The sequence below is a fragment of the Schistocerca piceifrons genome, chromosome 1 (assembly GCF_021461385.2).
Source record: "Schistocerca piceifrons isolate TAMUIC-IGC-003096 chromosome 1, iqSchPice1.1, whole genome shotgun sequence".
NCBI lineage: Eukaryota > Metazoa > Arthropoda > Insecta > Orthoptera > Acrididae > Schistocerca > Schistocerca piceifrons.
The window spans coordinates 360,660,994-360,674,875 of record NC_060138.1 but is presented as its reverse complement, the minus strand read 5'-3'; the positions used below and the strand labels follow the sequence as shown (position 1 = coordinate 360,674,875).

Genomic DNA, 13,882 nt, shown 5'->3' with positions numbered 1-13,882 from the left:
CTTCTTGTCTAAACTATTTATTGTTGATGTTTCACTTCCATACATGGTTACACTCCATGCAAATGCTTCCAGAAAGGATTTCCTGACACTTAAATCTATACTTGATAACAAATTTCTCTTCTTCAGAAATTTCAGCTGAAATACTTCACGGAGTTGTAACAAAAAAGGCCCCCCTTCTTCTTCTTCTTCTTCTTCTTCTTCTTCTTACTCCATTTCACTTCTTAGTCATCAAGACTTTTGATATTTACCTTCTGGAGAGAGGACTCAGCAGTTGTAGGACGTCATAAAAGATGTACGATTTGAGTGTCAGTGGAATACGGTTATGCTTTCAGTGCACCTCCACCTTCTTGCCATTTTTTTTTTTTTTCCAAATCTAGTTTCTTAGGTAGTTTAGAATGTGATCTTTCTAATGAAAATGGTTTAAAAGAGTTTGCAAAAGACACTTTTTTTGTAAAAGTGAAATAAAAAACACATTTTGACTTTTTTATAAAAATTGTCAGCTTTGCCCTAATTGTGTACACCATAGGAGACTGAAATTGTAGGTTCTAAAACCTTGTATTGTTAAGTTATTAAGCACAAAGTTTTAAATTTATACCACATTTACTTTTGAAAATATAAAAAACTTAACTTCATAATTTTTTTTAATTTTTTATTTTTTTTTATTTTTATTTTTTTTTCAAAGCAACAATTTTCTTCGGGAGTCTTAGCTGCAAATTATTCACGTAAAATTGCTGAAGAGATCTTTATCATTGTTATTATTATTATTATTGTTGTTGTTGTTATTAGTTCTGTTGTACAATGTGGCCAAGTTTTGTCTCTTTCAAGAAAATGTTGCCGAAGATATTATGTCTCCAAATCTCTGAAAACTTGGGGGTCCGCTGTTGAAAACTGTGCTAAGGGCCAAAATAAAGGATGACTATATCTCAGCAAGTATTGAGTTGGTGGTAATGAAACTTAACCATTTATTATTGTTTATTATTTTATCAAAATTTATGTTGCTCGAGTGGGAAACTCTAGACCAGTTTGCATGGAATGACCCAATTACAAACTATTGTCAACCCCCCCTCCCAAATTTTCCATAACCCCCAGAAGATAATTTACTCAGCCAAAATGGCTATTGTAAAGTGAACAGGTTATATTTATTGATTTGAAGAATACTATGCAAATCAGTATTTAATCACTAAAAAAGCTATTTACTTCTTTTGTGCTTTGTCGTATTTGTGAAAATGCTTGTATTGGTTCATACATGCTGCATAACATGATTCAATGTAATGGATACATTACTTATACAATCCTCAATGTGTTTAATCCATAATAATAATATTAAATGTGAAAGTAACTGTTAAATTTTCATGACTAAACTGGGGAACGGATTTCGACGAGGAAGAACATAGGCTACTTTTGAGAGTAGGGGTATAAATCGATCCCTAAGAGGGTGAAGTAGGGAGTATTCATTTCCTTGAAAGTTATTTGTGATTTATGTTGAGGCTCTTGAATCTTTTGTGTATGAACTGAAACAATCATATAATGAAATTATACCTTTGAGGCCATTCGTTTGCTGCTCCTATTAGTATGGACTTGGTTATAAGAACTGTAACATGGAAGTAACTTAGCAGCATAGTCCAAGGAGAATACAGTAGCCAGTGCTCAGTGAACAATCTATTCCAAAGCACTGGGTGACTTCATTTATTCAGAAGGGGAGGCCAATACCGTTTGCCTTCTTTTGGCAGGTTGACATTGTAGTGTGATGATAGATTTGAGACAAATGCCCTGCAATATGTCTCAAATGATTTTATGGAAACTATTTGGAGAAAAAAAAAATCGTTAAACTGTGCAGGGCAGCTTCAGGATATTATACCCATCATTTCGTTAATGGTCATAGTTATTGCGATAATTCAGTTAAGGGACTGCATGAAATTCAAAAAAGTCTGCAATAAAAAGAGGGGTCATGATGATTTTGTGTGTGGTGCATATTACATAATATGCTGCTGCGTATGAATTTTAGCTAATATATTAAATTTTTCTTTAGACTCGGATGAAGATCTCTATCTGTCACCAGTTTTGAGAAAATTGATCTTTTGTACCATACTCACTTGTGATTGTGTATATTAGCGATAAAACCAGAATGAAATATCCTTAACATTACTCATATTTCATAAACAGTTTGAGATATCGAAAATAAATTTAGTCAAATTATATTAAGCAAAGAGTAGAGCATTTTGCTGTATGGTTATTATGGAAAACTTCATTATCTACATGTTACTTCGTTAAATAGATACTTTTACGATGAAGGAATGTAATTTTTAAGAGCTATATATAGCTGGTGAAACGAGAAATGCTGCAAGTTTTGGAACAACGTAAGTGAAGACTTCACACATTTATTTTTGTACTGAGGCTGGGCATTTTGTTAAGATGTCAACCTTACTTGTCCTCAGATGTGCACTTTATAAATTTAAATAAACCACTGTTTCAGAGTTCTCTCGCTGTTGTCTGCACAACATGTTAGTGAGGTGACATTGTGTAAACTGTGCTGTGTTTTATCAAAAGAAACAGATTTTAATATGGCAATGAGAGAAATGTAGGTTTTAATTAATTTGCCACTCATGATGCTTCTCTGAAAGTTACGAATGTTTAATAAATTGCTGCTTTTGTTACACTTTCAGTGGGATTCTTTTTAGATACTAAGGAAATCAGAAATGACAATAGATCTTTTGGATGGTCGCCATGCAAGTGCAGGTGGGGAGTGGTTCCATGTAATATTTACAAAAGATGTAAGCGTAGGATTCAGTTTAGAATGACACTTCCCCTCCAGCACTTGGCGTTTCCCCCACGGCATGTTGACAACCTACCTGCAACCACCATCACTATTGCTCTCTTCATTCCTGCCCTTCCAAGTGCACATCTACTAGCCATGTTATTCTGCACACGCTCTGCTTGCTTCCATTTTACCATTTTGCACCTGCCGGATACAGATTTGTGTTTCTGACATTACCTACGATCTGGCCACCATTTCATGATTTGTAAAACACATTTTAGTACGCTTGTTGCAAGACTCATTCCAAGTAACAGCATATGTAGTATGTTGAAAATGAGTTGTGTGAAATTAGGTCATAACTATACTTAAATATATTTCAAAGATCATGTTTTACTGTTGGTTTGTTGCCTGCAAACAGATAAGAAAGCACTCATTGAATAATGAACTCTTCTCACAACTTTCCTCTTTAATGATAATGTAATTGTCTACTGTTGATATAAAGTAAGTACGGAAATGTCAATTGAATGTTCTCTTCCCCCTACTCTCCTCTCTCCTTTGCCTTTTTCCACCGCCTCTGATGTCAAGTGAACCCAGCTTTCTGACTGGTTGAACCATTTCTAACTTTTATAAGAATTTATTATTGTCGGTATTTACTCCATGTTTGAGCCACTTTTCTTTATAAGTTACTAAACATGCAAGGTTAATTGAGAGATGTTGTTTACCATGATAGAGAAACGTTTGCTGATTATTTCGGTTGATATTACAGACATATACTGTACTCAAACCATCAAAAATGGAAAGGGCGTCCACTTGTACTCCATAGTCTTTTAAAATGTACCGTTTGTACATATATTTAGGAGTTAGAAAATTTTGATTTCAGAACAAATCCTTTGTTGAGCTAGAGTGGACACACACACACACACACACACACACACACACACACACACACACACCTGTACGGGCTGGACACACAGTGCTGGGATTGTATTTTGGCAGGAGTAGGGTGGGGCAGGTAGAGGGAAGAAGCAGAAGAGGGTTTGGGAGTGGGTAAGTAGTGGCTTGGAGAAGGGAGAGCAGGTTTGTTGGCTAGGAATGTGAGAGGGAGGGGTGCCAGGTGCATGGGTACCAGAGACGATGGGGAGTCGCACTCAAAAGAAGAGGTCATTTCATTCCAAGTGGTTTAAAGGTTCCCACATGACCATCACGGATTTTGATGAAATTTTGAATGAACAAGTTCACACATGCCCAATGAACACTGATAGTCTCACAATCATTAATTTAATACTTCGAGTCGTCGTTCATTTTGTTCGACCCCATAGTGCAGTTATCAATAGTGCACCCACGAGTTTTGAGCAACTTTGAAACATGTCTCCGGTAATATTTTCTTGAAAGAAACAAAACTAGGTCATCTTGTACAACTTTTTGTGCTCTCTTTTAAAAAAATAATAAAAAAAATTTCCTCGGTGATTTGCATAATGATAATTTGAAGCAAAAATGCTGAAAAAATAAATGTTCGAAAAGCTGTGTTGTTTTGTATTTTATATCTCTGAAAGTAAGAGTGCAATAATCCTGAAACATTGCTATGAAAGACTTGTCAGTATAGGGTCTTAAGATATAAAACTTCATTCTCCTACTGCTTTCCAGTAGCTGACAAATAGAAGGCAAATTTGACAGTCTTTCTAAAAATACCAAAAATGTCTGTTTTTGGCCCAGCTTTACAAAGTGTCTTCTGCAAACTATTGTAAACCATTTTCTTTAGAAAGACCATATTCTTAACCACCTAAAAACTGTATTTGGTTTCGAAGCGTGAGCACATAAGGCCCCCCCCCCCCCCCCTCCTCAAAAATATTAGATGATGACAAGTTGGAGTTGCATTGAAAGGTTCCCCATATTTCACTGATAATCGAATTCAATCTGACATCTTTTATTATGTTCTACAATTGTTTCGTTTTCTCTGGGGAAGATAATATGAAGTCTTGATGACTAGGAAGTTGAATGAATTACAAAATTAGTAGGAAGTGAGATAAAGTATGAATAACTTGAAAAACTTTTACAAAAGCCATGTTTTTTTGCTACTCATCATGACTTATTTCAGCCTGTTTTTCTGCTACAACCACAGGGTCAAACTGTTTCTAAACTTTACAGTTTAACTCTGTATTATCAGACAGTGGAGGTCATGGTAGGGTAGTAAAGTTGTGTAACAGCTGCAGCACACATCATACAAGTAACCTACAGGTTTCAAACCACTGTCATATTGCGAAAATTTTGGTAAAGTTCACAGCAGTCTTCCTGATGTTTCTTGGAATGAATTCATGTTGCAGAGAATTATTAGTATTTATTTTTGTTGCCTAATGCTATTCATGTACTAATTTAATGCTGGTGTGTGGTATAGTGTGCCTCATGTTAGCATAGCCTGCAGTTAATGTGAAACATTAGTATACACATGGAAAATTGTAAAAATGTGCTGGTGTTGTCCATGTGGGCTTAATCACATCTGGTTTCTTTTATAGTTTGAAAACCAGTATCCTCATCATCTTAGGGGCCATGCCCGATAACTGTGCAACAGCAACCACGGGTGAGTTTCTTTACCACATGTTCCCAAACCTGATTAGGATTTCTTTGCACAAGATCCCAAGCCGATGATACATTTCTACATGTGTCAGACGCCAAATTTAGAAGGGTTTTCTCTTAGGCTCCTACTCTTATGTTTACTTTATGCTACTTGAATTTTTTAAAGGTTTCATTAATTTGCTGCAGAATATGAGGAAAAGTATACTACCAGCCAGATGACACCACTGATGGGAGTGTTTGGGAAAAATTTTCATCAGACAGAAACCAAAAAATTACTCTTTTTCAAATGTGATTACCTCAAATTATTAGAGCCACAAAAAAGAGAATACTATTTTTTATTGGATTCCTTATTCCATTTCATGTTTTATAAAAGAATTTTGTAAAGCTGAATGCTGTATAGACATCTAAAAGGAAGAGGAAGGAAAAGACTACTTGTTTGTAGTGTCTCTGAATCAGCTTATTTCAGTCATCTGAATTTTTGATGTTACCTTCAACTGTGAGTACTAAAAAACTGTAGAGGCATATTTAATAAGTATCAGCTGAATATGAACCCATTTTTCACTGCAATTCCCCCATGCCATTCCTCTTAAGGCCTTATATGCTCGCATTGCAAAACCGAATATAGTTTTTTAGGTGATTTAGAACATGGTCTTTCTAAACAAAGCTGTTTAAAAGGATTGGCAGAAGACTTTTTCATGAAAGTGGGCCAAAAATAGCCATTTTTAGAAAAATCATAAACTTTGCTCACGATTTGTGAACTTTTGGAAAGCGATAGGGGAATGAAATTTTCTTTTCTGAGACCTTGTATTGGTATATTGTTATGGGCAATGTTTCAGGTTTAACCCACAGTTACTTTCGGAAATATAAAAAGCTAGACTTCATATCTTTTTAAAGTGTGTATTCCTCCTGTACCAAACTCCCATTCAGTTATCATCAGCTTCCCACCCATCTCTCCGTCTCTTTCCTTGCTGTTACTTAATAAGAGTAAGTGCCTTTTCCCATTCCATGTCCTGTAACATTTACACAGAGTGATAAAGATGTGCAAGTTTCACTGCATAAGGAACCAATACATTAATGATATGGAGAGCTGTTTGTAGTGAAGTAATGGAAATGAAGAATGTTGACAACAGTCAATTTATCTTGCTGTGATACTGATTGGGTCGCCACAGCATGAAGTTTAATTTTGTCAGAAATGAATAGTGACTACTCTTCCACAGTGCTTCAAATTAGAGTGTTCTCATGTGACATACTAATTGTTCAGAATAGTGTGAACTCAAATGATAAACATTTCATAACAGTCATATTATAAGATACTTTGGCTTCAGAAAGAGTAATTTCTTCTGTGTGACAATTCCTTTCAGAGTTTTTAATGTTGTATTTTTTATGCTATAGGAGCCTGTCACAAAGCTATTCCTACCAGAAAATGTTTCAAGCATTAAATATTCCAAGAAGAAAGTAAAAATCACCAACAAGAAAGAGGTACCACAATTACAATATCTAGTTTTAAAAATTTTTTGTATGTTGCAAAGGCCAATGCAATTGAGGTATCAGATGAGATGTAACACTTTCACATTATATATGGATGGGCATACTTGTATTCACAGTACAGTCAGTAAGAACCCTGAATGAAACAACCATTTCTGAACAGCAGAAACATTTTTCTGAGGGCTGGTAGGCGATGAAGACTCCAACCACATTAATGGAGCTGCATGCAGGTGGTGTTGCCAGACTGTGGCAGAGAGCAGGAGGTAGGGGGTGTAAAGACAGCACTCAGCAGAAGAAAGTCATACATTACGGAACTGGTCGGTGGCAACAAGTCAACTTGCCAAAACATTACACCATCTGAATGAGGCCACCCATCTGAATACATGAGCAGTTCAGAATCTCATGTGATAAGGAAATAAAAATCCCAAAACAGTGGATTTGTATATTTTGTTTTAAGAGTTGAACAGATATGAGCCGAGTGCAAGATTTATTTCACACTCTTAACACTGGAGCAGATGGACGAAGGAGTGGTCTTTTTATATGTGCTTGACCACTACAAAAATGTTATTACTGGTAACAAGCTCATTGTTTTACTTACGAATGGGATGTGAAATCTCTTTAATATGTCTATGAAGCCTTTCACGATAGCTTTCTGTGATCTCCTCCATCATTGTTGTCAGGGATTAAGTCTGACACCTCTTTCACTTTCAAAAACATCCATCCGAAACACTGGAAGAACTGCCCTCGAACAGTTCGATCCGTATTATGTTAGTGTTTTTCAATAGCAAATGCATCATTTGTAAAGAGATGGTGTTTTCTGGAACCATAATTAGTATGGAGTTTTATCAACAACTGTTCATCAAATTGCAGCTTTAGATCACCGACTCATTAAGCCAGTTATTATGTGGTCTCTCTCAACCTGCTTCTGTGTGACGGTGCCTTGTCTCCTGTGCAGCTGTTCATCGCTGAAAAGCTAACTTCAGTGTTGCGTAATTCAGCTTGTTCACCAGACTTCCCAGCTGTGAAATTTTCTTCTTTCCTAAACTGAAAAGTTACTTCTTGAGCTCCAGATAAGACTCACGTGAGGTGGTCTGGAAGGCTTTGACAAATAAAACTCCAAACAGTTCAAAAGGAAGACTTCTCTGAAGCCATGACTACATTGGAAACATATTCTGATAAATGTTTCTTATCAGAAGGACTTCATTTTGAGTAAACATACATTATAAACTCATATGCCTCAGATTTTTAATGTGGCAATGTCTTGAGCCGTGAACTTGGGGTCTGTACTGTGTATACAATATGATCAACCATTCTTCTCTCTTAAAGCCTCATTAAGCTACAGATTCCAATTAATTGCATGCATAGCTGAGATCTCTCTCCTCCACATTCACTATTATGAAAATAAACAGAGAATTATTCTGGAACTCCATTTCTTCAGCTAGGTGTTGCATGATGAATTGAGATTTCCACCTTGTGCAGGATACAAAGCTGTCCCGAATTTCTGTCGCCCTGGGATCTATCAGGTGTAGTTACCTTATCTAATGGGTTCAGACCTTGTCTTTGGTAGTTGCTGTGCAAATGCATGTGTGTGTAAAAGCCACTGCTAATATCATTAATAAGTTTTCACAAATGATTCTGTCTAAATGAGAGGAATTAATTTGCGTGAACAGTTGCAGTATTAAGAACAACAATTATCAAGGCAGAAGAAAATTATTAAAGTAATGAATTTATGTGAAACTGATGCAGTGAATCAGTGATATACTTTTCGCTACCACAATGGTGGTGGTTGTTGTTGTTGTTGTTGTTGTTGTTGTTGTTGTAACAAAAATGTGTCCCTGGGATGGAAATGTCATTTTGTGGTGTTTAATAATTCATACACATGTTAATGGCTGTGTTGTTCTCCATATTTTACTCACTTTATTGTCACGTTAGTGAGGACCTATCAGTATTGTAATATTTCCAATGTCTACTTATTGTTTTTTGGCAATATCTGTATTAATCTAAAGATCAATTTTATAAAATTTTGATATTATGTATTAACATGTAATTATATTTAACTGTCACGCATTAATATTCTTCATGTTGAGGATTTAACATTTTTACGCTGGATTCTTTTAACAATTTGTTCTTTTTTAACAATAATAATAATAAAAACAGTTTTTATGTAAGCCCCATGTTACATGAGTGTGCCATTTAGAAGATAAATTCTGATCCTGTTTACCTTCCTGAGAGACAGCAATGTAAATGTGACAGAAACTGAGTGCTTACAGACCAATATGCACGATACAGTAAAGATTACAATACAACTTGTAAACCAGTCATTGATCAGTTGATTGTGTTAATTTTTCTCTATTGCCATTTTCATCATGTGAACAAGCTACTGAACTATTGAGGTACATTTAAGTATTTTAACTTCGTCAGTTTTCTCTCTAACAAAATGCTGTGAGTCAGTATGCTTAGAGCACCACTTATTTTTGATAAAATGATAGCTTATTTGTCGTGAGAGTTTAACGCCTTTTTCAGGAACAACATATGTTTCCCTCATTAATCTTTTCATCTCGTAAAATTCCCTATGTCCACAATGTTAAGTTGCACTCTATTTTTAATCAAAATAATTATAGTTTTCCCGCGATTTATGCAGTAACGAAAAAAATGGTTGCGAAGAAAAAATATGATGCTGGCATGATGTTGGCCATCCAGTAGCATTTACAAAGATTACATGGTTAAGTGTGTTGACACCAGAGCACTCTACTCTGTGGACTTGAACCGGTAAAGGTGTTAAAGTTCGGCGTGGTGGCTGGAGGGAGTAACTAGGTTTGTTTGAATAAAGAGTTAATACTAATCACAATCATTTCCAAACTGTGTCTACTGTGCATACGCAGTTTCATGATTGTTGCAATCATCATGGCACCTTTGCTGAGACTGACAAAAAATGTCGTAAACGGCAGGAAAATGTTAATTCCAGGAACGTAAAGGCGGAGTTATACTGTACTTCATAATAACAGACTGCTTCTGATGAGTATGACATCATGACTGTTTACATTAGGTTTGTTTGAGCAGTTGCTGTGGGCTCATGTTCAGTTAAGTCGCATATGAAGCAGTTCCTGCATCTGGCTACTTGAAGTGTGGCTGTTAGCTGTATTGGCAGTAGCAGCGAACAGTCATATGCTACCTGATAAATTCCTTTGGTGCGTCCAAGCTGACAGATTTGCATATGTGCAGAGCAGTCTGAGTTGTAGAGGGGAGGAGATAGTCTCCACGTGAACCGTGTTTACGTTTCGTGATCTTGCTTTTTCCTCTTTGCTTACAGCTCTCATGTAAAATGAACTCAAAATGGATTTCTGTGGCCTGGAACTATCAATGAATTCAATCAGTGAATTCACATAATTACAGAAGTCTAAAATACGTAGTTACTTTGTTTTCTTATTTCCATGTTTTTGCCAGTCAAGCACTTATCATTCGCCTTGCAGAACAATGAAATAATTGCTGTTGGTTTGCTACAGAAATTTGTCTTTTATCAATCTTTCCCGCTGAGACAGACTTTTTATTTGAAATGAAGTGTTTCATTCCACACTATTGGCTAGCTTCAACTGTTCACTGAATTTCAAGTGCACGTTTACATCTTCTGGTATTACGCCATAATAAAGAACCAAATACGAGATAATTCAGTAGTGGTATTCCAAGAAAATTTACATCCCAAAAACTACTCTGAAAAGCTTAATATCAGGTTGGGACCTACTTCATTGTGAATGTGGACATATGAATGTGCACTTTAAGCCAAATTATGCATCTTAGTAGGGTTTACAAAATTCCGATGCTTATTAAATATCCTCTGATGTCCTGTTTCTTTTATGACATAATTTAAGATCTCTTAATGCTTTATACGTACAAATATACGAGCTTCCCATGTCATTGGAGCTACGCAAGAGCAGTAAAAAATGCCTTTTTTCTGGCGGTCTGTGGCAACTGCTGAAGCGAACGTATTTCCAACAGGTAGTAAGAAAATATTGCAAACGGTGGTTTGAAAAGCGTTACTTTCAAATTAAATTTCCTTTTACAAATGATGGATTATGTTACGTATGAGAATGTGCAACGAATTTATTAAATCACAGAGCATTTGACTCGCATTTAAAACTTAACACCTTGGGGTTCAGCTATTTAGAAGAATTTTCAGCATACGAAAATATGCAGTGTATATATTGCTGCACATCAAAGATCTTTCAAAAGCATATCTCTCTCTCTCTCTCTCTCTCTCTCTCTCTCTCTCTCTCTCTCTCTCTCTCTCTCTCAAGTGCCGGAAAATTCTATGCCGGTGTATAAAACCTTAACCTTTCAAAGGGTTCACAAGTTTTACAGTTTTGCCGGAAAGTGTACTACAGTCATTTAACATGGAAAAAGTGTATTTTCACGTGGGTAAAAATTGTTTTTAACCAGGATATCCAGGATTTTTTGCCCCCCCCCCCCCTCATTGTCCGTGTATTCACCCTGTTTTAATACATTTAGTTGTAGCATAGAAATCATACATTTAGAAAATGAAATGTCTGATTTGCAGAGTTCCCAGCCCCAAACTTCATACTCCCGCCCCTCTAAGAACTATTGTCAGTAAAAGTAGCAGGGGCTGAACAGTATAGACAGTGCCTAATATGAATGTGCTACATGGGGAGGGAGAACATGAGTGATTTTTATGTGTGGTTAATGCAATTGGGGCAGGTATTTCCAAACGTGGGTGTACTATACAGGAAAATGTGGTAATAAGGGATGTGCAGTTCCACTGTATCTTAGTGAATTTTATGCTATTATTAGTGCGCAGGTTTCATCATAATCAAAATGATTTTTTTATGCATGTCTTTTGGTAACATGATTTTCATTGTTTACAGTGTGGCCTTGTTAAATGTTTTGTGATTTTTGAAAATCTGTTCAGCATTAATAATATTTTGTGTGGAAGACAACTGTGTTTTTTCTTCTTTTATAGACATTTGTCAGTGTTATCCAGTTATTGTGTGCCTTTCAGTATCAATGCATTTGATTTGAATACATATGTAGAAAGTTATCAAACATCCTCATCCATATTCTTGAGTGGAGGAATTCTAAAACACTCAGATAAACATCAAAGATGAATTCTTCTGTACTGTTCTCATTTGGGCTTGTGGCCTGCAAATTTTTAATTGGCCCAGTAGTCTTCAGTTACGTTTAAACTTACTCCAGTCTTATTTGTTAGTTCATCTTCATTTTATGTGCGAAAAAAATAAAAATTTAAATTTATTCTTGTGATTGATCATAATTATGTTTCAAATAAATTCTTGTAAATCATTTCTTCATTATAAGTGAAGCTTCTTGCTTTTGCTGATCACTTATGAGCAAGTTCAGATAACCAGTACACTTTACTGTCCGTGCAGTAAATTACAGATTACAGTCACTGTGTTTCATGTGCTATAACTACTATTCGTAGGTGTTGAAAACTTGACCTCTTTTCGTTCCAAGCTTTGTTGGTCAACTTCTTGTGTTCTTTCTTAGATGCTCCATTTAGGAAATGCATTACTGTGGAGACTCTTCTATTCCAAACTTTGTGAAGAAGTGAGTTTCAAAGAGTAAGCACCATACTTTCACAGCAACAGTTGTTGCAGTGGCTTGTTACACCATTTTTTCTCGCATATGGCTTAAAGTTGTTTGATTCTAATTTGAATTTACAAATTACTTTCCATTGTTTGTGTAAAAGATACGAATCTTCATTATAGTTTGGTTTTCAGCGAGTTTCTTAAGAATTCAAAATATTTCTGGTTCCTGAATTCTATTGTTAAGTGTATGCAAGAAAGCCTCTTTTTACCAGTCTTAAGTATCCAGCTTCTTTAATTCATGTGGTATGTTTTTATCTAGACAGATTAAAAATATGTGGTTCAACATTTCATTAACTTGATGTTGAAACCTTCGAAGGAAATTTGATCTGGTTATCTTCCAAGAATGTGCCACTAGGTGTGTAGTTAGTTCCTTTACATGTGATGTCTTTGGCTAAACATTTACATAGCGCTTCTGTTGTATGAGATTGTCAGTCTCCCTACGCAGTGGTGTGGCACAGATTAGCGCCATTTGAAAATGTTGCTGTATTTGCTCCAGCTGGTCAGCCTGATTTGTACATGGAATTGAGATGGAGTGCTATGGAAATAAGGTTGTTAGCTGTGTCATCGGTATGGCAGCACTTACTATTGAAATCAGATCACTTTTTTCTATTATGTTTTATGTACCCAAAGCAAATGTGTCAAAATTCTGCTATGTAAGTACCTTTGTTAATTTATTTCTTCCTTTTGTACAAATTTCATACACATGAATAAGTGTGCAATCAATTCCTTTTGTAAGTATACACTTGTTCTTGGCTGTGGTAACTATTAAACTGGGCACTGTGTTGAATGAATTTAATTATATATCAAACAATAAGTGTGGACTTGGAATAACAATATTGTGAAAAGGATAAATTGCTGTGTACCACATACAGGAGGTCTTCAGTTGTAGACAGGCAGTGAAAAGCCTGTTAAAAAACACACAAAACAAAAGCACTGCACATCAGGAAAGAGGGAAAGACGAAAGGATGTGGGTTTTAAGGGAGAGGGTAAGGAGTCATTCCAATCCCGGGAGCGGAAAGACTTACCTTAGGGGGAAAAAAGGACGGGTATACGCGCACGCACGCACGGATATATATATCCACCCACACATATGTAAGTCTTTCCGCCCCCGGGATTGGAATGACACCTTACCCTCTCCCTTAAAACCCACATCCTTTCGTCTTTACCTCTCCTTCCCTCTTTCCTGATGAGGCAACAGTTTGTTGCGAAAGCTTGAATTTTGTGTGTATGTATGTGTTTGTTTGTTTGTTTTTTCTATCGACCTGCCAGCGCTTTTGTATGGTAAGTCACATCAAAGGAGCACTTCTTTGTCTGAAAGGTTGTGTTTAACATTGTTTTCATGGTGCCTGTTGCGATTCAGTGCATCCTCTGTGTTGTTAGTAGGAATCCAGCCTTCTCATAATATTGTTTTAATTGTGTATGTGCTTTGATAAACTTGGAAATGCACCAGTCAGTT

General features: G+C 36.0%; 1 protein-coding gene across 4 annotated transcripts in view; it reads left to right on the top strand.

Moving 5' to 3' along the window:
- LOC124785800 (calponin homology domain-containing protein DDB_G0272472-like) overlaps positions 1 to 13,882 on the top strand; it is a 165,607-nt gene that overhangs the window by 103,099 nt on the left and 48,626 nt on the right. For all 4 annotated transcript variants that reach the window (XM_047254212.1, XM_047254211.1, XM_047254213.1 and 1 more), the window contains one exon: positions 6,719 to 6,805. In XM_047254212.1, coding sequence (XP_047110168.1) covers positions 6,719 to 6,805 — 87 coding nt within the window. The remainder of the gene's footprint in view (positions 1 to 6,718; positions 6,806 to 13,882) is intronic.